Source organism: Lepisma saccharinum, chromosome 1 (assembly GCF_977018435.1).
Source record: "Lepisma saccharinum chromosome 1, izLepSacc3.1, whole genome shotgun sequence".
NCBI classification, from domain to species: Eukaryota; Metazoa; Arthropoda; class Insecta; order Zygentoma; family Lepismatidae; genus Lepisma; species Lepisma saccharinum.
The window spans coordinates 395,662-423,484 of record NC_139229.1 but is presented as its reverse complement, the minus strand read 5'-3'; the positions used below and the strand labels follow the sequence as shown (position 1 = coordinate 423,484).

Here is a 27,823-nt window from a genome sequence, read left to right as displayed (position 1 = left end):
ATGAAGTGATTTTGTGTTGAAGTTTTATTTTTGGTTGGACAGCTAAGTACTTGTGTATGTGTACAGTATACAAAAATGAAGAAGTTTATCAATTTATAGCTCTTTTGTATGTTGTTTCCTCTCATGATAAAAAAGTATGTGCCATTTTTTTTTCCACTGCTGGTATATACCGCTGATCTAACATTTTATTTACCGCTCTCCTCAGTTTTTATTTACCATAAATTTGTCTCCCTATCTATCTCCTTCGAAACATAAAGTGTTCCCACGCCGCTCCACCAAGAAAGGTGGAGAAGCCTGCGATCCGTGATATCAACCTGCGTAGACCAGGCCACGATCGGGGCTTGAATGCAATGGTAGTTTTGCTCACTATGACGCTGTTGCAGCAGTCGCGTAGAGGACGCTGATTGGGTGTTTTGGCTAGTGCCGTGTGAGGGGAGGTTGCATCATTTAGGAAGGCTATGAACGCAGCGAACTGTGTGTGAGCAAATGTAGTGTTGCAAACCCATTCCATTGGAGATTGTGTGACGGAGTCCATGCAACCCATACATCATCGCAAATTGAGGGATTTTTTTTTTATGAAAGGGAAATTTCGATGGTATATTGTCCCGAGCATAACAGGGGAAGAAAAGGAGAGGGGGCAACTCAAACCAAAACACGTGTTTCAAGCATGCCTTTGCTTCATGCATTTTGATCAAAATAAATGGTCTCAGTGGCATAGTAGCCGAATTATCAACCCGCGGGGAGGGAGCGTGCATCAAATAGTCAGCTGTTTTGCAGTGTGGCTATTACTGCATTACAAAATTATTTAACGCTGTCCAAAGGTTGTTCCTGTTTCAGTGCAAAGCGAAAGCAGACTTAACGTTATTGAATTTTTGGAGAGAAGTTAGCTACAAAGCCTAAGTTGCTGACCAAGGCAGTTTATTAAAATAAAAACACTTAACAGGTAACGTTTCAACCCTGTATCAGGGTCTTCCTCAGACGAAGAACTAAACTAAAATGATGAAATATACTCTTTTAGTTTAGTTCTTCGTCTGAAGAAGACCCTGATACAGGGTTGAAACGTTACCTGTTAAGTGCTTTTATCTTAATAAACTGCCTTGGTCACCAACTTAGTGTTTTTAATATGTAAACAAGGCTTAATTATATTACTACAAGGCCTGTAGCAAATGCAGTAATATATGGATACGGCGGAAGGAAAGGAAAATTCTGAAGTACAATTACGAAGCAGGGCAGTGTGAACTTAGTGAGTACTGTTATTTGCTTTAACATTTATTATTCTCTTGATTTCGCTTAATTTGCTTGGTTTGATCAGTCTGTCACTAGAAATAAACAACAGCTAGATAGATTACAACTCATTTCCTCCATGTGGTAGTTGGATCGGCTTCTTTGCCTAATTGTTTCTTGCGACGTGGAGCGATCTTTCTCACAATATAAGATGCTTTTTAGAGATAATTGTCACAGATTTACAATGGAGAATTTGGAAAAAACTATGGAGTGAATTTTCAATACCGGACCCCTCCCCAATTTTTATAATATTTCGCATACTCACTAATTGAGGCCTCCTAATCACGAATTTGAAGTTAAAATTTTAGGGTCACATGTAGACATTGCAAAATAAGCAAAATTGAGTGGTCCGGAACAGAAACCCTGGATTTCTCCACGAAAACAATGGTTATTTCAATATTTTAAGTTTTGGAATGAAATTTGTTAAAATTTCAATCTCCGCGAAACATTTCTCACTCGTTTATTCAGTGATTTTTAATATTCGTACTTAACAATTCTGCATTGCGAAAGATTGTTTTACATGGAGTTTTGCTTTTTAAATTAAAATATTACCTACTTTTTACAAATCGAGTAATTATTGTTCGTTGCTTTTTCGCTTCGGTAACACACAATATGGCGGCGACAGGTTGACTAGCGTTGTCAATGCAGTGTTTCCAACCTTGTTTGTGAATCAATTTTTGCTTAAAAACCTTCTGTGAATAGTTTGTGTGGCATTTTTCGGTTAATAAGTGTTAGTGTAGCAACAACGCGGTAGTTTTACAAGATGACGTGTGAGCGTTTTTTTCTTCCGGTACTAGTTTGCTATTGTTTGGACAGATTTCTTCGTTTTTACAAAAGAAACTACTTACCGCAATACGTTCCTGTAGCATTGTCTAACATCAGGAAGGTGTTTTGTGTGATGTGGGAATGTATGATACGGGAAATTCATGTTCTTTGTTGTAAATTAATGTTCCAATGGACAATAGCCTTTGGCGCGTACACCTTCATACATCATCGTGATTGTGTTTTGTTCATGTTCATTGGGTATCCAGTGTTTCGAACTGTCTGTGTTTGCAACGAAAGATAGAAACATGATGTGTCGTGGATGCCTGGTTAAATTCGTACCAGATGTGGAAGATCCAGTGGATTTTTAAATTTAATTGAACACGGGATCGTGAAAGAAGGAAAGGAATGTCGAAAATGTGGCAGTGAAGGTAAGCTACACGTTAGAAGGAATGGGCTGTGGGTATATGCCTAATATGATGTGTGGTGAAATTCAGGTAACTTTTCTGTATCCTGGAAACTGATTTCTTCAAATTTAAAAGTTTGGGACTCATTTTGGGGCAGGTGAGTTCGGCCAATTTCACAGGGACTCTATAGAGGTAGCCAGGTAGCCGGAGCGGAATCGGGGCTGCAGTAGCAGTAGGGGGCGGTAGGTCAATTACCCCAGGGGCGGAGCCCGGAATCGGTGAGAAATTTGGACTCAAAAATTTCAAATGAAAATAATTTTTTAGTTTAAATTTCCCACAGATTCCAGGATGGATAGCCCCAAAAACCATTCACGGATAGCACTACGAAACATTTCAATTTTCTTCGTAGCCTAAAACAATGCGACAAGGTTTAAAAAAAGAAATTGTATCAGATGAGTGTTGTTCACAGGTATTTCTTGGGTTCCGAAGATTGAAACATTGCATAACGAATGAAAATCGACAAAGCACAACGCGTGATTATGTAGGAAGGCATACTCGCCATATTGTGTCTCAGGCAAGTGAAAAGACTACGAGAAAGAAGTACTCGTAATGTGAAAAATTGCAATTACTTTGATCAAAAAAATGTCAATACACCTTAAGGAATGTTCCGTGAATCACATAGGTAAGTACGAATGTCAAAAACTGACGAAACGAAGAAGTTATAGGTGCCCGAAGGATAGTAAATTTTAACTTTTTTTTTTTTCAATTTAATTTTCTATGTTTGCATAACCTAACTGAACCTAACCTTCTGTGAATGGTTTGTGGATCAATTTTCGCTTAAAAACCTTCTGTGAATAGTTTGTGCGGCATTTTTCTGTTAATAACTTTGGAAACACTGCATATCAGCTGACGATAGACAATATGAGTCAAGATTTGCCCGCCATATTGTGTGTAACAAAAGCGGGAGCGAATTGAGAATATAGAGAAAGTCTCCAATTTTGTTATTTTCGATATACTAACTAATTTTGGCCTCCTAATCATGAATCTGTTGTAAAAAACCGGGGGATCACGTCTGGAAATTTGAAAAAAAGCCAATTGATTTTTTTTTATATACGAGGCTTGTTCACAAAAACCAAAAATATATAAAATAAATGTATTGTTCGCAACTAAAGTTACACTTGATACACAGGCTATTTCTCCACAGAAGTGCCACCATTGTCCAAACATTTGTTCAGACGTGGAACAAGTTTTTGTATCCCTGAATCATAGAAATCCGCCGCCTGCATCTGGAACCAAGTTGTTACTTCTTCCCTGACTTCATCGTCGTCGGCAAAGTTTTTTCCACCAAGATTTTTCTTGAGGTACAGGAACAGGTGGTGGTAGTCGCTGGGTGCAAGTTCGGGGCTGTATGGTGGATGGGGAAGGACCTCCCATTGAAACTGCAAGCAGATCCTTGGTGACATTCGCTGCACGGGGGCGGGTGTTGTCATGAATAAAGCATATTCCACTTGACAATATGCCTCTCCGTTTGTTGTGACGGCCTCCCACTTCTCTCTTAATAATGAACATCACGTCGACCTTCTGCAAAGGCATGGCACCATTTCGCCACATTCTGACGATTCATTACGTTCCCGTACACAGTCACAATTTCTCAGTGGATCTCCGATGGACGCTTTCCTTGTGCCTGCAAAAACCTGATCACGGCGCGCACTTCGCACTTGGCGGGATTCGGTATCGCCGCTGACATTTCCAACGTGTGATCCTCGCACAAGACTCAGCGCAGCACTATCGACTCACTCCCAATCCTCGTCGTATGGATCACGGTTACTGCCAATGTTGCCAACTTCGGTAAAAAAATTTCCCTAACGTGCAAATGTGTTTGTATCTTTACTTTCCAGACAAGCCTCGTATATGGGTGTATATGCGTAGTTTTACGAACAAAAATGTAATCTCCTGTCATTGTTTCCAACCACGCCATTGTTTTACAAGAAAATGATTTATGATGTTCAATTTTAGTACGAACTCTATTTTTTCGATGAATTTAGGGGTGAAATGAATGCTAATGGAACCTAAGGCTAGACTCTAGTTTACGTCCTTCTTGCCCATTTACATCTTTCTTGCGCACTCCTTGCCCATTTACAAAACCGTGCTAGCAGACAGCCGGCGCTCCGGCATCCGTAGGGTAAGTAAGTTTTTCTTTTTCAGCCATTCTTTTATAACATACACCTCATAGCGAAAATTGAAAACTGTTTAAAATATCATATAAACTGCATAGCTAAGCAGCAAATAATCTGGAATAACTATTTCAAGCATTTATTTCTTATTTAATTTTATTTTTCATCACATTTCCCTACAGTGAAGTTGGAACACTGAGATGTGATCACTTGTTAGTTAAAATCAGCTGCTTTGTAAACAGCTGAACATAATCAAATCATCCAGTGAGCTGTTCTTCTCAGTTATATGAAGAAATATTGATGTCTGGAGTATTGTTTACGCTCAAGAGTTATTGATTTATGTAAGTATTAAGCTGTTTATTTGTTTATTAAGAAGGGAAAGAACAAATGTCACGTCCGTTACAAAAAACATGAATAAGTTTATATCACACCAACCCTAATAATGTGATGTAAGTGACTCTTGGTAGAAGTGGGGTTATGTGCATTGTTTATTGATTTCTAGTGTTTTCTGTTTTGTATAAAATAGCATTACCTGTGAAAATCCTGTAACGGACGTGACAAACTTTAGTGTAACGGACGTGACAAAAAAAAGACTATATTTCTTGCTTGTTTTTCATATTTATTTTCCTCTTATTTAATTACTTTTAGAGCAGGGTCCATATTTCTGGCCTGATTTTCATATTTCTGTTACAGTGCAACTAAATTTTCTTTATTTATGTAATTCAAAATTTATTTGTTGTTGGGAGATGAGATTTAATTCAGTTTTTAGACAATACAAGATAGGACTAAAATGTCTCATAAAATAGGTAGCCTACCTAACCTAAAAAATATTTCTATAAATTAAAATGCAATTATATACTCAAAACTATAAGTTGTTTAATAAATGCATGGATACAAGAACTAATAAGGCTGAATTAACAACACTCAACTATAAACACCATGTGCAACTAATAGCAGAGCTTCAGATTCCATTATGCTACAAAGAAATAAAATGGTATTAAACTGTTAATGAGAAGCGATAGTACCTATTTTTAACATGTTTTAATAATAAAATAACCTTTTATTAGGTTTAAAATCTATTTGAAACAAAACCAGCTGGAGCTGACCAACTTCAACATGTGTTTTTTGACAATTCTAACAGAAACTTAATAGCAAAAGCATGACAATAATATAAATGTTCAACATTGCAACAAATGTTTATGTTAAATGTTACTTTTAGGTTATTTGACCCTAAATTTATTGTTTTGTTTCAGATTATGGCTCCGACTCCCAACAAGACAAGAATGGCTAAATGTAGAGAAGAGAGAAAAAAGAATCAAGAGCAATGGAAGGCTTATTTGGAGAAAGATAAATTGAGGAAGAGGAAAGTAAGAGAGAAGGAAAAAAATGAATTGACCAAAGATAAAAAACTGTTAGCTGAAAAAAGGCAGAAAGATAAAGAACGACAGAGGTTGTATAGAGCAAGAAAGAAGGTGATTCAAAATGGTGGTCAGAGTGAGCTTGGTTCATACAAAAGTCCAAGAACACTTGGCAAAGCAGTAAAGAGAATAAAAAAAGCATTACCTAACAGTCCTACTAAGAAGGTAGCAATAATTAAGAAACTGGTAAGAGAAGACTTAGGTTTAGAATTAAAAAAGGATATTGTGAATGCTAAGAAAACTGGACCAAGAAAGATTCAATCAGATTGTCTTAAAAGAGTGAATGAGTTTCTCCAGTGCAATGAAATAAGTCGTCAAGCACCTGGGAAAAGAGACGTAAAATCAGTGAAAGACCCTGTCACTGGTAAACGCAGTTTATACCAACTGAGACACATGGTAATGGGTATTGGCGAGGCCTATGAACAATATAAACTGCTGTATCCACATGACCAAATTTCAAAAAGTAAGTTTTATAGCTTACGTCCAAAACATGTGCTCCCGGTTAGTGATATGCCTCACACAGTGTGTGTTTGCATTAAGCATGCAAATTTTACATTTATGACTGAAACACTGTCTAAGGTAGCAGCCTGTTTTCCAAAAACTAACAAGGAAGTGTTGAATGAAGTATGTTGTGACACAGACGATAAAAAATGCATGCTTAATGTGTGTAATGAATGTACATATGATATCAGAACCCTCTTGCCTGAAGCAGAGGATTTACAGAAACAAATTAAATGGAAGGAGTGGAAGAATGTAGACAACCGACCACAACTAGTTGAGAATTGCACATCACTGCACAGGCTAATAATATTATTAAATTCACAGTTGTGTGGTTTCAAAACTCATACTTACATAAAACGAGTTCAATCTGCTTATTTTGAATCCTGCAAAGAAAATGTGGAAAGTATAAAAAACGAAGCGGTAATGCAAGTTGACTTCGCAGAGAATTATTCTTTAATCCAGCAAGATGAGATTCAAAGCGCTCATTGGAGCCACTCTCAAGTGACAATATTTACTTGCTGTATATGGCACTCTGACAAAGTGTACAGCTTTGGTGTTATAAGTGATGACCTGACTCATTCGAAGAATTCTGTTTGGGTTTTTACGAAAGCAATAATAAGTAAAATGAAACAGATAGCTCCATCAGTGGATCACATCATTGTTTTTTCCGATAACTGCGCAGGGCAATTTAAAAGTCGATACACAGTGTCTAGTGTGTGTTTTTCAGAAGCAGATTTTGGAGTTTCGATGCACTGGAATTTTTTTGCCTCTGGACATGGGAAGGGGGCTGTTGATGGTGTCGGAGGCTCAATAAAGAGAAGTGTATGGAGAGAAGTTCAAGGAAGAAGAAGCTATGTTTATTCACCCTATGATTTTTTCAAGTTAGCAGATGAAAAATGCAAAGGCATACATCTTCTCTATGTTCCTCAGTCAGAAGTGGATTCTTTCAAAAATCACTTGGACCAAAGATGGCTGATTCTTGCAGAAATAACTGGCATCAATTCAATGCACCATTTCCAGGCATATGACAACAAAAATATCCTCATTGGTAAAACTAGTGGTGACCTGATGACAAAAGTGTGTATTTTGAAGCCTGATGAGTGTGAAAAAAGTAGTAAAAAACTGCCAAACCGTTTAAGATACAGTGATGTATACAGTGACGAAGCTGACAGTGAAGAAAGCTTTGGAAATAATGACTTGGACAATGAAATGGAGTATGACAATGAAACTAATCTGAGTATTTTACAATACAGTGATTCTTTTTCTCATGATAAAATCTTTCCAGGAGTTTATGTGCTGGTCAAACTCACAAGTCATAAAAAAAATGAATGTCGCTATGTGGCCGTTTGCCAAAGCAAAGTGAAAGATGGTGATGTTTATGTAACTTTCTTAAAAACATATGACAATCAAGGCAAAGTTTTCAAAATCAGTGATGAATGTGACAAAATTATCCTTTTTAAGGATATAATCAAAATACTGCCTGAGCCACAAATAAAGAAAGTTGGAGACAGAATTCTGTACCAATTTTCAAGCAGAATTAACATTTTAGAAAAGTGATAAGTTACGACCTGTGCTGAGAAAAACATAAATAGTCTATAGACCTAGTGTCCACAAAGGTGTAATGTTCTTTTTGTTACTCAACCTGCTTATTAAATCAGAATTAGTCCATAACTAGCAGAATGTAGCCTAATCTCTTTCCCAGACCTGTTTATTTTATGCTAATTAATGTTAATTCACTAGAATTGTAGTATTAAACTTTTGCAACTATGTATAACTATATTATTATTACGTACAAGGTTGTATTACATAATATTAAAGTGTTTTTTCAAATAAAAACTGTCATTATAAATGATGCACTTTTTTGTCACGTCCGTTACAAATCCTTTGTCACGTCCGTCACAAAGTTAAACATTTTTCAATAAGACATCAAAACTTTTAACAGGTCATACTTTATAGTCTTAAAAGAGCATATATTAACATTACTATAACAAATATTTACAAGTTAATTTGTCTGTCCAATTAACAGAAACTATGAAAAACCCAACCCTATGTACATTACAGGGTGTTTTCCACGTCACGTCCGTTACACCTCTTTCATATCAGATAAAATCAAATACAGTCAAGTATTTGGCATAAAAATGTTTGTGACTGTACATTTCAGTGAGTACAACCTTTCTCAATGATTAAAATGGATACAAATCTTAATTAGTGTTTTTTTTTAATACTCTGACGTTGTGTACGTGTCACGTCCGTTACAAAAGAATGGCTGTTTTACACTTTGTCACTAACCATTCATGGGAACGAGGTATGCCTACGAGGTTAGGTAGGCCTGTTAGGATAGGTTCCATTAGCACTCATTTCACCCCTAAATATGTGCTTCATCATCGAAAAATGTTCTCGGTACGTTCAATCACGCATATCCGGACATCGGTTTTTCTCGATTCTCTCCTCCAGGAAATTTTTCCTCGCCTTGGGATTTACTTTGTTGAATTCCTTATAAAATAACCTTTCCAACGATATGACACGTATTCCTTAGGAAAAGGACGTAAACAAGTCTTACCGAACCTAACCTAACCTCGTGTGAATGGTTTGTGGGGCTACCCGCAGATGGTTTTTGGGGCTACCTGTGTACGGTTTTGGGGGCTAACGTCAATGGTTTGTGGGTACCCGTGGATTGTTTTTGGGGCTAACGTCAATGGTTTGTGGGGCTACCCGTGGATGGTTTTTGGGGCTAACGAACAATGTTTCATCAAAATGTACAATTTCCAGACGTGACCCCCGGTTTTTTACACCAAATTCGTGATTAGGAGACCAAAATTATTTAGTATACTGAAAATTAACAAAATTGGAGACTTTCTTTATATTGTCAATTCTTACCCGAAAGCTAATTAGCAACGAACAATAAATACTTGTAATGTGAAAAATTACGTTTTTTTCAGTGAAAAAAAGCAAAATCCCACGTTCAAAAATGTTCCGCCATGCATAACAGGCAAGTACAAATGTAAATAATTAGGAAATAAACGAGTGAAATGTGTTTTCACTATACCATACCATACTGTTACCGTTACGACTTAATAACATCTACAAAAACATTCCAAACTTGGGGAGAAAAAAAACAACGGTCATGCAATTAACGAAAAAATGGTGTTCCTTGCTTTCAGTATTGGTCACGCATGAAACAAGTAACTATTAATATTGACATTTATCAAATATTCAATCAATACCAAGAAAAACATACGTTATAAAACCTAGGTTGGAGAGAAAAGTCGTGCTGAAATATGGAATTGTTACATACCTGAGCCATTTGGACCGATGACAGCGGTAAACGGCTTCAACGGACCTATTTTCTGAAAACCTCTGTAAGATTTGAAGTTTTCAACTTCAATATGTTTCAACGTTCCAGGCATCTTGATTTACTACACTTTTCACTTCAAATCCAAAAGGATTTTACACAGATATAAACAAAAATAAATATTTTAAACTCTGTTGACCTCTCTCAACAAAACACTATCCTCCATGTTGTAAAACTTTGTGCGCGCATTTTGAGGTGGAGTGATGGTGTCTTTCGTACAGTGTGGTCATGAATAATCGAGTATCTTTTGAGCATACTTTAGCCAGTATTATCGTACATCATAATTATTGTTATATTTCCGTGAATATTATTTTTAGATGTATGAAGAATGTGCAATACATAGACATTACGTCTGACGAACTTTCCCATAATTTCAGCTAATTTAGCTTCCATGTATTTCTTTTCGATGTACTTGCCCACAGACAATTTACAAAACAGAGCCGGAAGCTATGTTTAAACCGCGTTGCGCTTGGAAATTGCAGTACCATACTTTGTCAACAGATGGCGTGGCGGTCTACTTTTGCTGCTCGCAGTAAATAGGGGGAATATTGGGTGAGTTTTTTTCGCCCACTGGAGTTCCCTCTACTCCTCCACCAAAGAAAGGTCGCGAGTGGTTGTGAAACCGGTTTTCTGAGAACGAGAGGGAAATATATATTTTTGTTTCTGATTTCATGCGGTTAGTGAATTAATTAATTTACGGAGTGTGGACTTTTGCTAGCCAGCTATAGAGGGGATGGGGTTACCGGGTTTAGATCCCTCCCTTGACCTTTTGAAATACTATGGAAAATGCTGTGGAAAAAAAATAAATGGCCAATCTTCCCTGGAGCGCGGAGGCGGCACACACTCAAATTTGATGTGTCTCAGATTTATCACAAAGAAACACGGTGTCTGTACCCCTCGAACAAGAATTTATGACAGGAAATCTATAGAAGGTTGAGGTTACAAATATTTTGTATTTCAGCTGCAACAATGTTCGTTGAACATTAAATATAGCTTCCCGGTCTGGTATACGTCTTATTTATCTTTTAAATCATCTTCAACCCCCATAACTGAAATGCTAAGTTTGCTTGAGATAACTCACTATTAATTAGTATTAGAAGGCTAATGTGAGCTGCTTTTGGGGCTGAAGGCGCATCCACCTCAAAGTCCAAATTTCCCCCAACAGTATTTTCTTAATATATGTGTATTATATGTAACCTAATTTTTTAGAAAAATGTTTCGAACAAATAATACAAAGGATCACGAACAAAATATATATTTCGCTGTGAAGCCTCCCCCTTCTCCAAGAAAGAATCCTGGCTCTGGCACTGCGTTGAAGTAAGAGAAAATATTTCTAATTTCTTCCTTCAGTTATTTATCAGAGATTCAGACCATTCTAATTTAGTTTCGACAAACTACCACACTGATATGTAGCCTAAGTCGATGATAAAAATGTGAAGGCATCGTATTTGCGGTAAAAGTTAATTTATTTTACAACTGGGGAGTGGGGGTACCTAACTATTGTGTCTGTCCCACACAGTGGTAGAGCAGCCAATCTTTTGGAATATTATAAACGCCATTAGTATCTGTTGCACCAAATAAAATTCGATAGTAACCCGATAAAAACATATCCATGGTTTTATCAGTATTGGTCGAAATAACGAAGTTATAATAGGGATCTCATTTCAGTGTGTTGGACACGGTCCTGCTACATACCGATTTCATTTAGCGTTCATTAATTTATGTGAGAAGGAGGCATTCAAATTATCATATTGCATGAAAGAGCTTGTCGCGTGTTGCTAAGGAGGTTTCAGACAGAAGCTATAAGATACACGCGATAGGCAACAAACGACCAAAAAAAAAAAAATCATTTTCATATACAACCCATTTATAAACGAAATCAAATAATTAGTAATAGAACCCCTATCAATATATATCAAATGAACCTCAGTAATAAATGCAACCTTTCCATCCGAAGCAGCACGAGTCGCTTGTCGATGTAGGCCTACAATACCTAAGGAAAACAGATCGTTAAAAGAGAAAGAAACGTCCTAATTTTTAATAAGCATAACTACAATTTACCACGTTCTAAGATGGCTTTGAGGATGGAGGTCTGATCAACCACCAAAAAATGGTGCACGGCACATCGGGGAGATATAGTGCCAAGCTACCTTTTCCGACAAATTCATAAATCTGCTCTTGCACTTGGCACTTCTTCTGCTAATGTTTCTAATCGCTTCGATCCATTACATTCTATCCAAGTCTTGTGAGTAAAGTGTGACTTTTCGTAGTACCAAAAACAGTCTATAAGTGGGATTTGACAATTTTAGGTTGAAATTTTTTTTTTTTTTAAAAAAAAATATAATATAATAGATCTGCCCCGCATCGTGACGGTGATGTCTAAGGCTACTAGACGCACAATGGTTCGAGTCTTCTGGGGGAAGCGTAACAAATATCCTTCCGAGATTTCGGCCAGTGTATGTGGCAGGTGGTCACCAGCATCGTAAGGAAATTGGAGAGCTACGAACGAGTAGCGTAACCCGGTCGCGGAAATATACGACGACGGCTGGGGTTTCGCCGTGCTGACCACACGTCACCCGAGATGTAAGGGACAACCCTTCTACGTAGTACTCCCAATTGGCAACCTCACTTCTACGTAGTACACCCTGGACTGCTTTGTGCAGACTAACAAGGCTCTGGCGACTGGTCCAATCTAAGGTCAGTATAATTCCGTGTGTTGTCCTGTTTTTTTGTCCTTCCATGTGCTGAGAGCCCCTCTACAGCCTCAGCTTTTAACACAAGTAAGAATATTTTGGTTCTCTGACATTGCAGTATTGTAACGTTAGTTATGTTTTATATATGTTAAAGGGACTGGACCCCGTATAATGTGACCGGTCAAAATAGGTTAACTGCTGACGAACCCAAAATTACAATTTCAATTTCAATTCACACGTCTCCCCGTAACTGGTTTGATGATATCTCACTTCTGCGGTCCCCGTGGCCGAGTGGTTAGCACATGGCACTACGACGCCGGGGGTCTCGTGTTCGAATCCCGGCCTGGCCATGGATGTTTATGAGTGTCCATCATCAATTTCATCATATCATCACTCATCCCCATCTTCGCAAACTAGCCGAAAGTGGCACAAAAAGCGAAGTAAAATAAAGCAAATCAATCAATCAGCAGTCGGTAGGTATGGCACGGATTATATACGGTACATCTGTATCTTTGCAGTGCTCATTATATGTGTGTGTGCACGCGCGCGCGTGTGGTTTTGTGTGTGTTTGTAGGCCTATATATATTATATGCACTTACATTAGTAGTATCGGAATACGATAAGCTCAATCGCTATTTAATATTCGCAATTCATTTGCACGTACTTATAACTAATTTGCACGTACTTAGAACTAATTTGCACGTACTTAGAATTCATTTGCATGTACTTAGAGTACTTTACATTTATGTATTTGCATGTTTATAACTTTTTATGAATATATATTTATTTATTTTATGAAAAATATGTATATAGAAGGTAATTAGAGGTACTAAACGGTATGCATATGGTTTTTATATTCATTACTGCAAAGTATGTAATGTATAAAATGTTAATATTAATGTTTATAATATTGAAAATAAGTTTTCTATGGTTTATGAACCGCTATGAACGGTGGTAATGGCTGTAGGTACAGGTCCAATTACGATTGGGGACGGTCCCGGTATTCGAACCCGCGATATGTAACGTTATTAATTAGTACTATGTAATAATGTATGTTATTATTGTATTAAAGACGGTGGTTTCACACGCCAGACAGAATACTGTCTCAGAATTTCGACTCGGCGGTGAAGGTAGACGAGAAAGGAATTTGGGGGAGTGTGCGTTCAAGGTCAAATGACGTCAGAACGTCAGAACAAAGAAGGAACCTGATTCATCAATCAGAGAACGCGTCGGTAGATTTTCAGAACCTGTTTTTCCAAGGTTAACCAGTACGCAATAACAGGGGAAAGCTATGCAATACTGTAGGGCAGGGGAGGGATTCAACCAGACAACAAAGGATGTCTGGAATGCGCAGCAAGGGTCAAATCTCTGAAGCTATGCGTCGCTTGTAGAACTGGTTTCCGCCGCCAATTAATATTCCGCTCAGGGTTGCCCCAAGGCACAGGCCGCTTTAGCGCAGGTTTTTTTTATCTGTACTATGAAGAAGAGAGAGCTATCAGGGACGGGGCCTACAGTTTTCACCATTTGCTTTTATCACGGGGTAACGAACCTAGGACCCTTTGATTATTGATTTAGGTAGTAAATGTATGTTACTGTGTGCTATTTAACTTAATTTTGAGTTTATTTTTTTACCAAACTTTGACTTTACGTCAAACATTTTCACAGCTTATCCTTATTTTTACAAAAATAACACTATTTGTACTATTCAGGCAACATTTTTTATTAAATTTTGGACTCGCAATGATATTTTTACAACTTTCTAACTTATTATTTTACAATTTTATGTTAATTTTTTACCAAAATAACACTATTTGTACTATTCAGGCAACACTTTTTATTAAATTTTGGACTCACAAAGATATTTTTTTACAACTTTTTAACTTATTATTTTAAAATTTTATACTTATTTTTACCTAAATAACACTATTTGTACTGTTCAAGCAACATTTTTTATTAAATTTTGGACTCACAAAGACATTTTTTTCTACGTTTAACTTATTATTTTACAACTTTATGTTAATTTTTACCAAAATAACACTATTTGTACTATTCAGGCAACATTTTTTATTAAATTTTGTATTTACAAAGAGATTTTTTCAACTTTTAATTTATTATTTACAAGTTTATGCCTATTTTTTTACTCAAATAACACAATTCTATCTGTTCAGGAAAGACTTTTAGTTACATTTTCGACACACAAAGTGTGTGTTCTCAACTTCTATCTGTTTATTTCACAAGTTTAGGCTTATTATTACCAAAATAACACAATTCAATCTGTTCAGGAAAGAGTTTTAGTTATATTTTCGACACACAGAGTGTGTGATCTCAATTTCTATCTGTTTATTTCACAAGTTTAGGCTTATTATTACCAAAATAATACAATTCAATCTGTTCAGGAAAGACTTTTAGTCGCATTTTCGACACACAGAGTGTGTGATCTCAACTTCTATCTGTTTATTTCACAAGTTTAGGCTTATTATTACTCAAATAACACAATTCTATCTGTTCAGGAAAGATTTTTAGTTACATTTTCGACACACAAAGTGTGTGTTCTCAACTTTTATTTGTTTATTTTACAAGTTTAGCCTAATATTTACTCAAATGACACTATTTATATTATTCAGGCACCATTTTTATTACATTTTGGACTCTCAAAGACACACACACACACACACACACACACACACACAGAGAGAGAGAGAGAGAGAGAGAGAGATTTTTTCCAAGTTTACAGGATTATTCTCTAGTTTACTCAAATAACACAATTTAGATGTGTTTTGAATTATATTTTGGATGCAAAAGTATGTTTTGACAAGTTCTGCCCTTTTATTTTACAAGTTTAGGCTTATTATTACTCAAATAACACAATTTAATCCAGTCAGGAAGGATTTGTTATTATATTTTGGATGCACAAAGAGAGGTTTTCAACTTTTTTATTGATTTTTTGCAGGGTATGTATTAATTTTTATTTATTTTGTTTTGTATCATATATACATTTACAAATTTTTAACTTAGAGTTTAGTATTTATTTATTTTTTTCAAAAACACTAAAAAAAGTACTTTTAGCTAAAATGTAAGCCACAGAATATATTATTATTATTATTATTATTATTATTATTATTATTATTATTATTATTATTATTAGGGTTTACTGATTTCCACTATGCTATTTTTTGGTTCTGTATTTCTATATGTATTTATTTAGGGCAGGTTACGCCTGCCACGTAGGAAAGTTTGTTTATTTTAGAGTTTGCTGAGTATTTTGTTACTGCTATACTAGGTAAAAGTTTTCTAAATATACCAGATAGAGCTCTATATACTTTTGTTTTTGCTATTTTGGAGATGATGCGATCAGCACCACTCTCCATCTGCTTTTTATTTTATGTACCCAATATTATTTTGAGGCTTAGTGAATTCTAGAGCCTATTTATGCAGGAGAGAGGAGAGAGGACTTGAAAATTTTGATCTCAGACAACCCACAACTATTTGTCAGAGTATTTTAAAGGATATTTTATACTTATTATGTGCCACTAGAATATCAAAGCTTGCTTAACTTTTATGTCTGTAACGCATTTATTGTATTTCTAGCTAAGGCTTACTGGATAAAGTACACGAAATGTTTAACATTTCAACTATTTGCTTTTATACGAGGGCAATTTTTTAGTGTAACGAAAATTATGATGTGTCTATGAGGTCTGAAACCCCTTTACCGAGGGTCCATATTTGGACGCTTACTAATATTGTTTTTTCCCCTTACATATAACAATTTAACAATATAATTACAATACGAAGTTAACAGACGGCTTAGGGGCCTAGGTCCACTTTCCAAACTTTTTTACTATTCTAGAAGAATTATTTAGCGTTATAGCCTTTTTCAAGGTATTTTTGAAGTATTACTGGCTTCTTTGGGTGCATCAACACTTGGGTTATTTCCATTTGGTTTATTATACGAGGTTTATTTTTTACTCTAAGATCAATATATGTCTCCGAGGACTAAAATACATTTATTGAAGCTAAAAGCTTAGGCTGTAACTAGGGACTTAGCATGTATATCGACAATTTATAGGACAACACGAACCTTACAAAGGATTATATGTGACGTACGACCACACGCCAGAGCTTTGTTAATCTGCAAGAAGCAGTTGCAACTAATATTACGAGGAAATGAGCTTGATTTTTACTGTTTCACGAGAATGCTATCTTTTACACAACCAATATTTGCTTTTTCAAGTAACTACATGTACCAGAAGCACTTACAGGCCAACTCTAACTAGACTTCGACTTATTCTATATCAGGTGCTAAATGTATCAAGAACACTGATTGTATATATTTTTGAGAATCCAACTATATCACGATTTTTCTATGTAAGTATATTTTCATTGATTGGATTATTTAACAGATCAAACAGAAAGACTGCAAAATTTATTAAATGTAGTTCTATAGTATAGGTGATTTCAGAGATATAAAAAGAACAAATATAAGATTTTGCTGTTTTTGCTTCTGAGGCTAATCGCGACGCTAAGGGTAAATGGCGAGGAAATGTAACGGAGGAGAAACAGTCCCAAAAGTTATGGGCTGCATGTAAGTTAATACCACAGAGATATTGCAGTAGGTGTAGTTTCTACCACCAGAATTTTTCTATCATAATAATACTGGTTATGCTGTACTGTTAGCTAAAGATGCTGATATTTGAGAAACTCAAAAGCTTATTTGCAAAATTTTAAGATAAATAATAATCTGTTAGACTGTAAACATATTTTATATCCATTCTGCACAAGATCCGATGACAAAATTTAAAAATTGTAATCGCCCAGACAGGGACTCGAACCCTGGACAGATAGGTTAAAAGCCTAACGCTATACCAACTAAGCTATCTGGGCACAAGGTATTGTTTTCTTGAAAAGTTAGTTATGTTAAGAAATATATTGAAACATTTGAGAACACTTTTGGTCTGGTTCGACAGAGAAGGAGACAACATTTCCAAATTTTTACAGACTGGGTGTATTTTTCCACTATAGAGGCCTTCACTATATGTAATTCGAAACGCTAAAGTTCAGCTAGCTTCCAAAATTGAGGTAAAGATTTTGTTTGGCGAGATTAACAAGTTACAATTATATCCAGTTACGGACAAATAAAGCTAAAACTCTCAGATTTACTGTACTAGCCAAGTTTTAGTAACATTTTCTTCACTTTAGTACAAATACCAAAGAAATAGGTATATTTTATTTATAATTTGACAAAATGTACTAGTATTTAATTCACAAAGTTAGGTAAAAAACAGTATTTTTTAAAAATATTGTTACTGCCTTCAAATGTTATGTTATTTAGCCACTAACAACTGGTTTACACTGTTTGGCATCCTTTAAATAGGAAAAGAAGGAATTATTTGTTTAGTATTTTTATATTTATTTAAGAAAACAATTCTACAGTTTAACTTAATTTTAACAAATTATTACTAATTTATATATCAAAGTTATGTTATTTAGAGTGTATGAAGGCGTATAAAGTTAATATTTGTACTTATCAGTTCAACTTACAATTATATTTTACACACAAAAGATAATGTTTACAGTTAAATTACTTGAATCAGAGAATAATATTTTACAGTAATTGATTCATTCAGCACTAGTCAGTACTTTTATGCATCAGAAAGTTTTCTTAATTTTCTATTACGCATGCTATTTTGGGCTATTCTTAAAATGTATTTCTAGGGCAAACTGGTTTAATTTTCTGCTTATATTGCAAAGTTGACAGTTTTCGCACAATGCATTGTACATTTGTTATATTCTCTACGTACAATCCAAATATTATGCTTATTTAATGTATAACTAACTAACTCTCTATCCTTCTTAAACCCGAATGTTCATGGCTGCAGCAACACATGCCTTTCATCTGTCCCTGTCCTGAGCAAGATCTATATACTCCTTTCCTTCCCCACCAATTTCCTTTAGGTCCATCTCTACATTATCCCTCCATCTTTGTTTTGGTCTTCCTGTTGATCTTTTACCATCAGGTTTCCCAACAAGAATCCTGTATATTCTCCTTTCCTCTCCCATTCGTACCACATGATCTACACACCTAAGTCTTCTTGATTTAATCATTCTAATAATATCTGGACATGAATACAAATTATGTACTTCTAATTTATGTAACCTTCTCCACTCATTTGTCTTCTCATCTGTTTTAGGCCCAAATATTTTCCTAAGGATCTTATTTTCAAATAGTCTCAATTTATGTTCCTTTTTCAATCTAAGGGACCAGGTTTATTTACTGTATTTAACTTTTATTTTTTGTGATTAACAAAAATTAAAAGCTTATACTGTAGTTATTATATCTTTTTCTATCAGCTTATTTTGAAATTAATATTATTAGGTATAGTCTTTGATTTATAACTATATTGCTTTTTTATCAATTTATCTAAGAGTGCACGCAGACAAACACATGTGTACACACGTTTATGTAAATAGATATGCCTTTTTTCAATATTTTAGTATGAAGATTGCACTTTAGCTATTTAAGCAAGGGTAGGAAAGGTAGGATTTCTGAGAATTTGTTGCAGGATTTTGTTGTCCAAGTATAGATGAGAACTGAACTGGGAGGCTGTTTTGAACATTTTCATGAGAGTTTGCATGTGAACTGTATGCAAATTGAGCACTATTGACTGTGCATGCTTCTAAGTTTTGCTGTTATTTCACATCAACTTTGTGAGACTGTAGACAGTTTTCCTATTTCAAGTAGTTTTTATTGATTGTATTTGTATATGTTTTGGGGACTTAGCAGTTTTATGTTATGAGGCAGTTTGTTGTAGAATATTTTTACCGGATTGTTTTGAGATATTGAGTGTCTGCTGTTTTACTTGTAATTATTTTCCTTCTTGTGTTGTGTATTTGACTATATTTTGTCCAAGTTCGTAGTATTTAGAATAATTGTTATTGACTTGTAGATGTAGGGAGTAATAATCCTTTGCAAGATGCTCTATACTTTAGTCTGAACATTATTCTTAGTGTTCACTTTTGAAGCCTTAGTATTCTGGTAGTATTATTAATGTAGAGGTAAATTAGGCTGAAATGTAGGCATTTTTCTGATACATTATACTCACTTAGTTGTTTCAGCAGGTAGAAGTTGCATGATGGTTTACTGCTGATGATGTTAATTTGCTCTTCTTATGTACTACGTATGATGTAGCTTACTTGAGTAATTGGAATTTTCTACTGAAAAAAGGATTGCTTGTCTATTTTATTCCTATGTTGTTGAGTTTGTCCATAAGCAAGCCATGTTTTTACTCTATCCTATGCCTTGGAAGAATCTAGATATATTGTGTTGGCAGTTTTATGTTTCTCTAAGGTTTCAGCTATGTAGTTTTTTAAACTGTGCTATGGGTGTGACTATTGATTTCTCTTTCTGGATGCCATGTTGGTTTCTGTGTATTCCTCTTGCTGCTTGAATTTGACTTAGGTTGTTTGCTTTTTTTCTTAGATCTTTATATGTTTATTTGTTCAGTATTTTTTATTTTTTTGAATTTTAATTATTTTAATTTTACATTAACTAACATATTTTAGAGTAACAACAAAATAATTTACTCTAGTAAAAAAAAACTTCTACTAACAAAAATGTACTATTATAACTTTTAATTTTAGAAAATTGTATTTTTAAAACTTTAACTTTGAAAAATTGATGTTTAATTACTTTAATTTTACATTAACTAACAAATTTTACATTAACAACAAAATAATTTGCCCTAGTATAAAAACTTCTACTAACAAAAATATACTATTATAACTTTTGATTTTAGAAAATTGTATTTTTAAAATTTTAACTTTGAAAAATTGAATTTTAACACACTTTGACTTTAACAATGTACTTTGCTTTTTTTCTTAGATCTTTATATGTTTATTTGTTCAGTATTTTTTATTTTTTTGAATTTTAATTATTTTAATTTTACATTAACTAACATATTTTACTATAACAACAAAATAATTTACTCTAGTAAAAAAAACTTTTACTAACAAAAATGATTATAACTTTTAATTTTAGAAAATTGTATTTTTAAAACTTTAACTTTGAAAAATTGATGTTTAATTACTTTAATTTTACATTAACTAACAAATTTTACATTAACAACAAAATAATTTGCCCTAGTATAAAAACTTCTACTAACAAAAATATTCTATTATAACTTTTGATTTTAGAAAATTGTATTTTTAAAATTTTAACTTTGAAAAATTGAATTTTAACACACTTTGACTTTAACAATGTACTTTGATTTTTTTATGTAATAGAATATTAAAAAAATAAAAAATACTGAACAAATAAACATATAAAGATCTAAGAAAAAAAGCAAACAACCTAAGTCAAATTCAAGCAGCAAGAGGAATACACAGAAACCAACATGGCATCCAGAAAGAGAAATCAATAGTCACACCCATAGCACAGTTTAAAAAACTACATAGCTGAAACCTTAGAGAAACATAAAACTGCCAACACAATATATCTAGATTCTTCCAAGGCATAGGATAGAGTAAAAACATGGCTTGCTTATGGACAAACTCAACAACATAGGAATAAAATAGACAAGCAATCCTTTTTTCAGTAGAAAATTCCAATTACTCAAGTAAGCTACATCATACGTAGTACATAAGAAGAGCAAATTAACATCATCAGCAGTAAACCATCATGCAACTTCTACCTGCTGAAACAACTAAGTGAGTATAATGTATCAGAAAAATGCCTACATTTCAGCCTAATTTACCTCTACATTAATAATACTACCAGAATACTAAGGCTTCAAAAGTGAACACTAAGAATAATGTTCAGACTAAAGTATAGAGCATCTTGCAAAGGATTATTACTCCCTACATCTACAAGTCAATAACAATTATTCTAAATACTACGAACTTGGACAAAATATAGTCAAATACACAACACAAGAAGGAAAATAATTACAAGTAAAACAGCAGACACTCAATATCTCAAAACAATCCGGTAAAAATATTCTACAACAAACTGCCTCATAACATAAAACTGCTAAGTCCCCAAAACATATACAAATACAATCAATAAAAACTACTTGAAATAGGAAAACTGTCTACAGTCTCACAAAGTTGATGTGAAATAACAGCAAAACTTAGAAGCATGCACAGTCAATAGTGCTCAATTTGCATACAGTTCACATGCAAACTCTCATGAAAATGTTCAAAACAGCCTCCCAGTTCAGTTCTCATCTATACTTGGACAACAAAATCCTGCAACAAATTCTCAGAAATCCTACCTTTCCTATCCTTGCTTAAATAGCTAAAGTGCAATCTTCATACTAAAATATTGAAAAAAGGCATATCTATTTACATAAACGTGTGTACACATGTGTTTGTCTGCGTGCACTCTTAGATAAATTGATAAAAAAGCAATATAGTTATAAATCAAAGACTACACCTAATAATATTAATTTCAAAATAAGCTGATAGAAAAAGATATAATAACTACAGTATAAGCTTTTAATTTTTGTTAATTACAAAAAATAAAAGTTAAATACAGTAAATAAACCTGGTCCCTTAGATTGAAAAAGGAACATAAATTGAGACTATTTGAAAATAAGATCCTTAGGAAAATATTTGGGCCTAAAACAGATGAGAAGACAAATGAGTGGAGAAGGTTACATAAATTAGAAGTACATAATTTGTATTCATGTCCAGATATTATTAGAATGATTAAATCAAGAAGACTTAGGTGTGTAGATCATGTGGTACGAATGGGAGAGGAAAGAAGAGTATACAGGATTCTTGTTGGGAAACCTGATGGTAAAAGATCAACAGGAAGACCAAAACAAAGATGGAGGGATAATGTAGAGATGGACCTAAAGGAAATTGGTGGGGAAGGAAAGGAGTATATAGATCTTGCTCAGGACAGGGACAGATGAAAGGCATGTGTTGCTGCAGCCATGAAACTTCGGGTTTAAGAAGGATAGAGTTAGTTAGTTATACATTAAATAAGCATAATATTTGGATTGTACGTAGAGAATATAACAAATGTACAATGCATTGTGCGAAAACTGTCAACTTTGCAATATAAGCAGAAAATTAAACCAGTTTGCCCTAGAAATACATTTTAAGAATAGCCCAAAATAGCATGCGTAATAGAAAATTAAGAAAACTTTCTGATGCATAAAAGAACTGACTAGTGCTGAATGAATCAATTACTGTAAAATATTATTCTCTGATTCAAGTAATTTAACTGTAAACATTATCTTTTGTGTGTAAAATATAATTGTAAGTTGAACTGATAAGTACAAATATTAACTTTATACGCCTTCATACACTCTAAATAACATAACTTTGATATATAAATTAGTAATAATTTGTTAAAATTAAGTTAAACTGTAGAATTGTTTTCTTAAATAAATATAAAAATACTAAACAAATAATTCCTTCTTTTCCTATTTAAAGGATGCCAAACAGTGTAAACCAGTTGTTAGTGGCTAAATAACATAACATTTGAAGGCAGTAACAATATTTTTAAAAAATACTGTTTTTTACCTAACTTTGTGAATTAAATACTAGTACATTTTGTCAAATTATAAATAAAATATACCTATTTCTTTGGTATTTGTACTAAAGTGAAGAAAATGTTACTAAAACTTGGCTAGTACAGTAAATCTGAGAGTTTTAGCTTTATTTGTCCGTAACTGGATATAATTGTAACTTGTTAATCTCGCCAAACAAAATCTTTACCTCAATTTTGGAAGCTAGCTGAACTTTAGCGTTTCGAATTACATATAGTGAAGGCCTCTATAGTGGAAAAATACACCCAGTCTGTAAAAATTTGGAAATGTTGTCTCCTTCTCTGTCGAACCAGACCAAAAGTGTTCTCAAATGTTTCAATATATTTCTTAACATAACTAACTTTTCAAGAAAACAATACCTTGTGCCCAGATAGCTTAGTTGGTATAGCGTTAGGCTTTTAACCTATCTGTCCAGGGTTCGAGTCCCTGTCTGGGCGATTACAATTTTTAAATTTTGTCATCGGATCTTGTGCAGAATGGATATAAAATATGTTTACAGTCTAACAGATTATTATTTATCTTAAAATTTTGCAAATAAGCTTTTGAGTTTCTCAAATATCAGCATCTTTAGCTAACAGTACAGCATAACCAGTATTATTATGATAGAAAAATTCTGGTGGTAGAAACTACACCTACTGCAATATCTCTGTGGTATTAACTTACATGCAGCCCATAACTTTTGGGACTGTTTCTCCTCCGTTACATTTCCTCGCCATTTACCCTTAGCGTCGCGATTAGCCTCAGAAGCAAAAACAGCAAAATCTTATATTTGTTCTTTTTATATCTCTGAAATCACCTATACTATAGAACTACATTTAATAAATTTTGCAGTCTTTCTGTTTGATCTGTTAAATAATCCAATCAATGAAAATATACTTACATAGAAAAATCGTGATATAGTTGGATTCTCAAAAATATATACAATCAGTGTTCTTGATACATTTAGCACCTGATATAGAATAAGTCGAAGTCTAGTTAGAGTTGGCCTGTAAGTGCTTCTGGTACATGTAGTTACTTGAAAAAGCAAATATTGGTTGTGTAAAAGATAGCATTCTCGTGAAACAGTAAAAATCAAGCTCATTTCCTCGTAATATTAGTTGCAACTGCTTCTTGCAGATTAACAAAGCTCTGGCGTGTGGTCGTACGTCACATATAATCCTTTGTAAGGTTCGTGTTGTCCTATAAATTGTCGATATACATGCTAAGTCCCTAGTTACAGCCTAAGCTTTTAGCTTCAATAAATGTATTTTAGTCCTCGGAGACATATATTGATCTTAGAGTAAAAAATAAACCTCGTATAATAAACCAAATGGAAATAACCCAAGTGTTGATGCACCCAAAGAAGCCAGTAATACTTCAAAAATACCTTGAAAAAGGCTATAACGCTAAATAATTCTTCTAGAATAGTAAAAAAGTTTGGAAAGTGGACCTAGGCCCCTAAGCCGTCTGTTAACTTCGTATTGTAATTATATTGTTAAATTGTTATATGTAAGGGGAAAAAACAATATTAGTAAGCGTCCAAATATGGACCCTCGGTAAAGGGGTTTCAGACCTCATAGACACATCATAATTTTCGTTACACTAAAAAATTGCCCTCGTATAAAAGCAAATAGTTGAAATGTTAAACATTTCGTGTACTTTATCCAGTAAGCCTTAGCTAGAAATACAATAAATGCGTTACAGACATAAAAGTTAAGCAAGCTTTGATATTCTAGTGGCACATAATAAGTATAAAATATCCTTTAAAATACTCTGACAAATAGTTGTGGGTTGTCTGAGATCAAAATTTTCAAGTCCTCTCTCCTCTCTCCTGCATAAATAGGCTCTAGAATTCACTAAGCCTCAAAATAATATTGGGTACATAAAATAAAAAGCAGATGGAGAGTGGTGCTGATCGCATCATCTCCAAAATAGCAAAAACAAAAGTATATAGAGCTCTATCTGGTATATTTAGAAAACTTTTACCTAGTATAGCAGTAACAAAATACTCAGCAAACTCTAAAATAAACAAACTTTCCTACGTGGCAGGCGTAACCTGCCCTAAATAAATACATATAGAAATACAGAACCAAAAAATAGCATAGTGGAAATCAGTAAACCCTAATAATAATAATAATAATAATAATAATAATAATAATAATAATAATAATAATAATATATTCTGTGGCTTACATTTTAGCTAAAAGTACTTTTTTTAGTGTTTTTGAAAAAAATAAATAAATACTAAACTCTAAGTTAAAAATTTGTAAATGTATATATGATACAAAACAAAATAAATAAAAATTAATACATACCCTGCAAAAAATCAATAAAAAAGTTGAAAACCTCTCTTTGTGCATCCAAAATATAATAACAAATCCTTCCTGACTGGATTAAATTGTGTTATTTGAGTAATAATAAGCCTAAACTTGTAAAATAAAAGGGCAGAACTTGTCAAAACATACTTTTGCATCCAAAATATAATTCAAAACACATCTAAATTGTGTTATTTGAGTAAACTAGAGAATAATCCTGTAAACTTGGAAAAAATCTCTCTCTCTCTCTCTCTCTCTCTCTCTCTCTCTCTCTCTCTCTCTGTGTGTGTGTGTGTGTGTGTGTGTGTGTGTGTGTCTTTGAGAGTCCAAAATGTAATAAAAATGGTGCCTGAATAATATAAATAGTGTCATTTGAGTAAATATTAGGCTAAACTTGTAAAATAAACAAATAAAAGTTGAGAACACACACTTTGTGTGTCGAAAATGTAACTAAAAATCTTTCCTGAACAGATAGAATTGTGTTATTTGAGTAATAATAAGCCTAAACTTGTGAAATAAACAGATAGAAGTTGAGATCACACACTCTGTGTGTCGAAAATGCGACTAAAAGTCTTTCCTGAACAGATTGAATTGTATTATTTTGGTAATAATAAGCCTAAACTTGTGAAATAAACAGATAGAAATTGAGATCACACACTCTGTGTGTCGAAAATATAACTAAAACTCTTTCCTGAACAGATTGAATTGTGTTATTTTGGTAATAATAAGCCTAAACTTGTGAAATAAACAGATAGAAGTTGAGAACACACACTTTGTGTGTCGAAAATGTAACTAAAAGTCTTTCCTGAACAGATAGAATTGTGTTATTTGAGTAAAAAAATAGGCATAAACTTGTAAATAATAAAATAAAAGTTGAAAAAATCTCTTTGTAAATACAAAATTTAATAAAAAATGTTGCCTGAATAGTACAAATAGTGTTATTTTGGTAAAAATTAACATAAAGTTGTAAAATAATAAGTTAAACGTAGAAAAAAATGTCTTTGTGAGTCCAAAATTTAATAAAAAATGTTGCTTGAACAGTACAAATAGTGTTATTTAGGTAAAAATAGGTATAAAATTTTAAAATAATAAGTTAAAAAGTTGTAAAAAAATATCTTTGTGAGTCCAAAATTTAATAAAATGTGTTGCCTGAATAGTACAAATAGTGTTATTTTGGTAAAAAATTAACATAAAATTGTAAAATAATAAGTTAGAAAGTTGTAAAAATATCATTGCGAGTCCAAAATTTAATAAAAAATGTTGCCTGAATAGTACAAATAGTGTTATTTTTGTAAAAATAAGGATAAGCTGTGAAAATGTTTGACGTAAAGTCAAAGTTTGGTAAAAAAATAAACTCAAAATTAAGTTAAATAGCACACAGTAACATACATTTACTACCTAAATCAATAATCAAAGGGTCCTAGGTTCGTTACCCCGTGATAAAAGCAAATGGTGAAAACTGTAGGCCCCGTCCCTGATAGCTCTCTCTTCTTCATAGTACAGATAAAAAAAAACCTGCGCTAAAGCGGCCTGTGCCTTGGGGCAACCCTGAGCGGAATATTAATTGGCGGCGGAAACCAGTTCTACAAGCGACGCATAGCTTCAGAGATTTGACCCTTGCTGCGCATTCCAGACATCCTTTGTTGTCTGGTTGAATCCCTCCCCTGCCCTACAGTATTGAATAGCTTTCCCCTCTTATTGCGTACTGGTTAACCTTGGAAAAACAGGTTCTGAAAATCTACCGACGCGTTCTCTGATTGGTGAATCAGGTTCCTTCTTTGTTCTGACGTTCTGACGTCATTTGACCTTGAACGCACACTCCCCCAAATTCCTTTCTCGTCTACCTTCACCGCCGAGTCGAAATTCTGAGACAGTATTCTGTCTGGCGTGTGAAACCACCGTCTTTAATACAATAATAACATACATTATTACATAGTACTAATTAATAACGTTACATATCGCGGGTTCGAATACCGGGACCGTCCCCAATCGTAATTGGACCTGTACCTACAGCCATTACCACCGTTCATAGCGGTTCATAAACCATAGAAAACTTATTTTCAATATTATAAACATTAATATTAACATTTTATACATTACATACTTTGCAGTAATGAATATAAAAACCATATGCATACCGTTTAGTACCTCTAATTACCTTCTATATACATATTTTTCATAAAATAAATAAATATATATTCATAAAAAGTTATAAACATGCAAATACATAAATGTAAAGTACTCTAAGTACATGCAAATGAATTCTAAGTACGTGCAAATTAGTTCTAAGTACGAGCAAATTAGTTATAAGTACGTGCAAATGAATTGCGAATATTAAATAGCGATTGAGCTTATCGTATTCCGATACTACTTACATTTTTA

At 33.8% G+C, this 27,823-nt stretch overlaps 1 protein-coding gene across 1 annotated transcript in view; it reads right to left on the bottom strand.

Annotated features, from left to right (window-relative positions):
• SMC1 (structural maintenance of chromosomes 1) overlaps positions 1-10,072 on the bottom strand; it is a 67,948-nt gene extending 57,876 nt beyond the window's left edge. The window contains exon 1 of the mRNA XM_083128119.1: positions 9,842-10,072. Coding sequence (XP_082984245.1) covers positions 9,842-9,953 — 112 coding nt within the window. The 5' untranslated portion in view covers positions 9,954-10,072. The remainder of the gene's footprint in view (positions 1-9,841) is intronic.
• Positions 10,073-27,823: the final 17,751 nt, after the last annotated feature.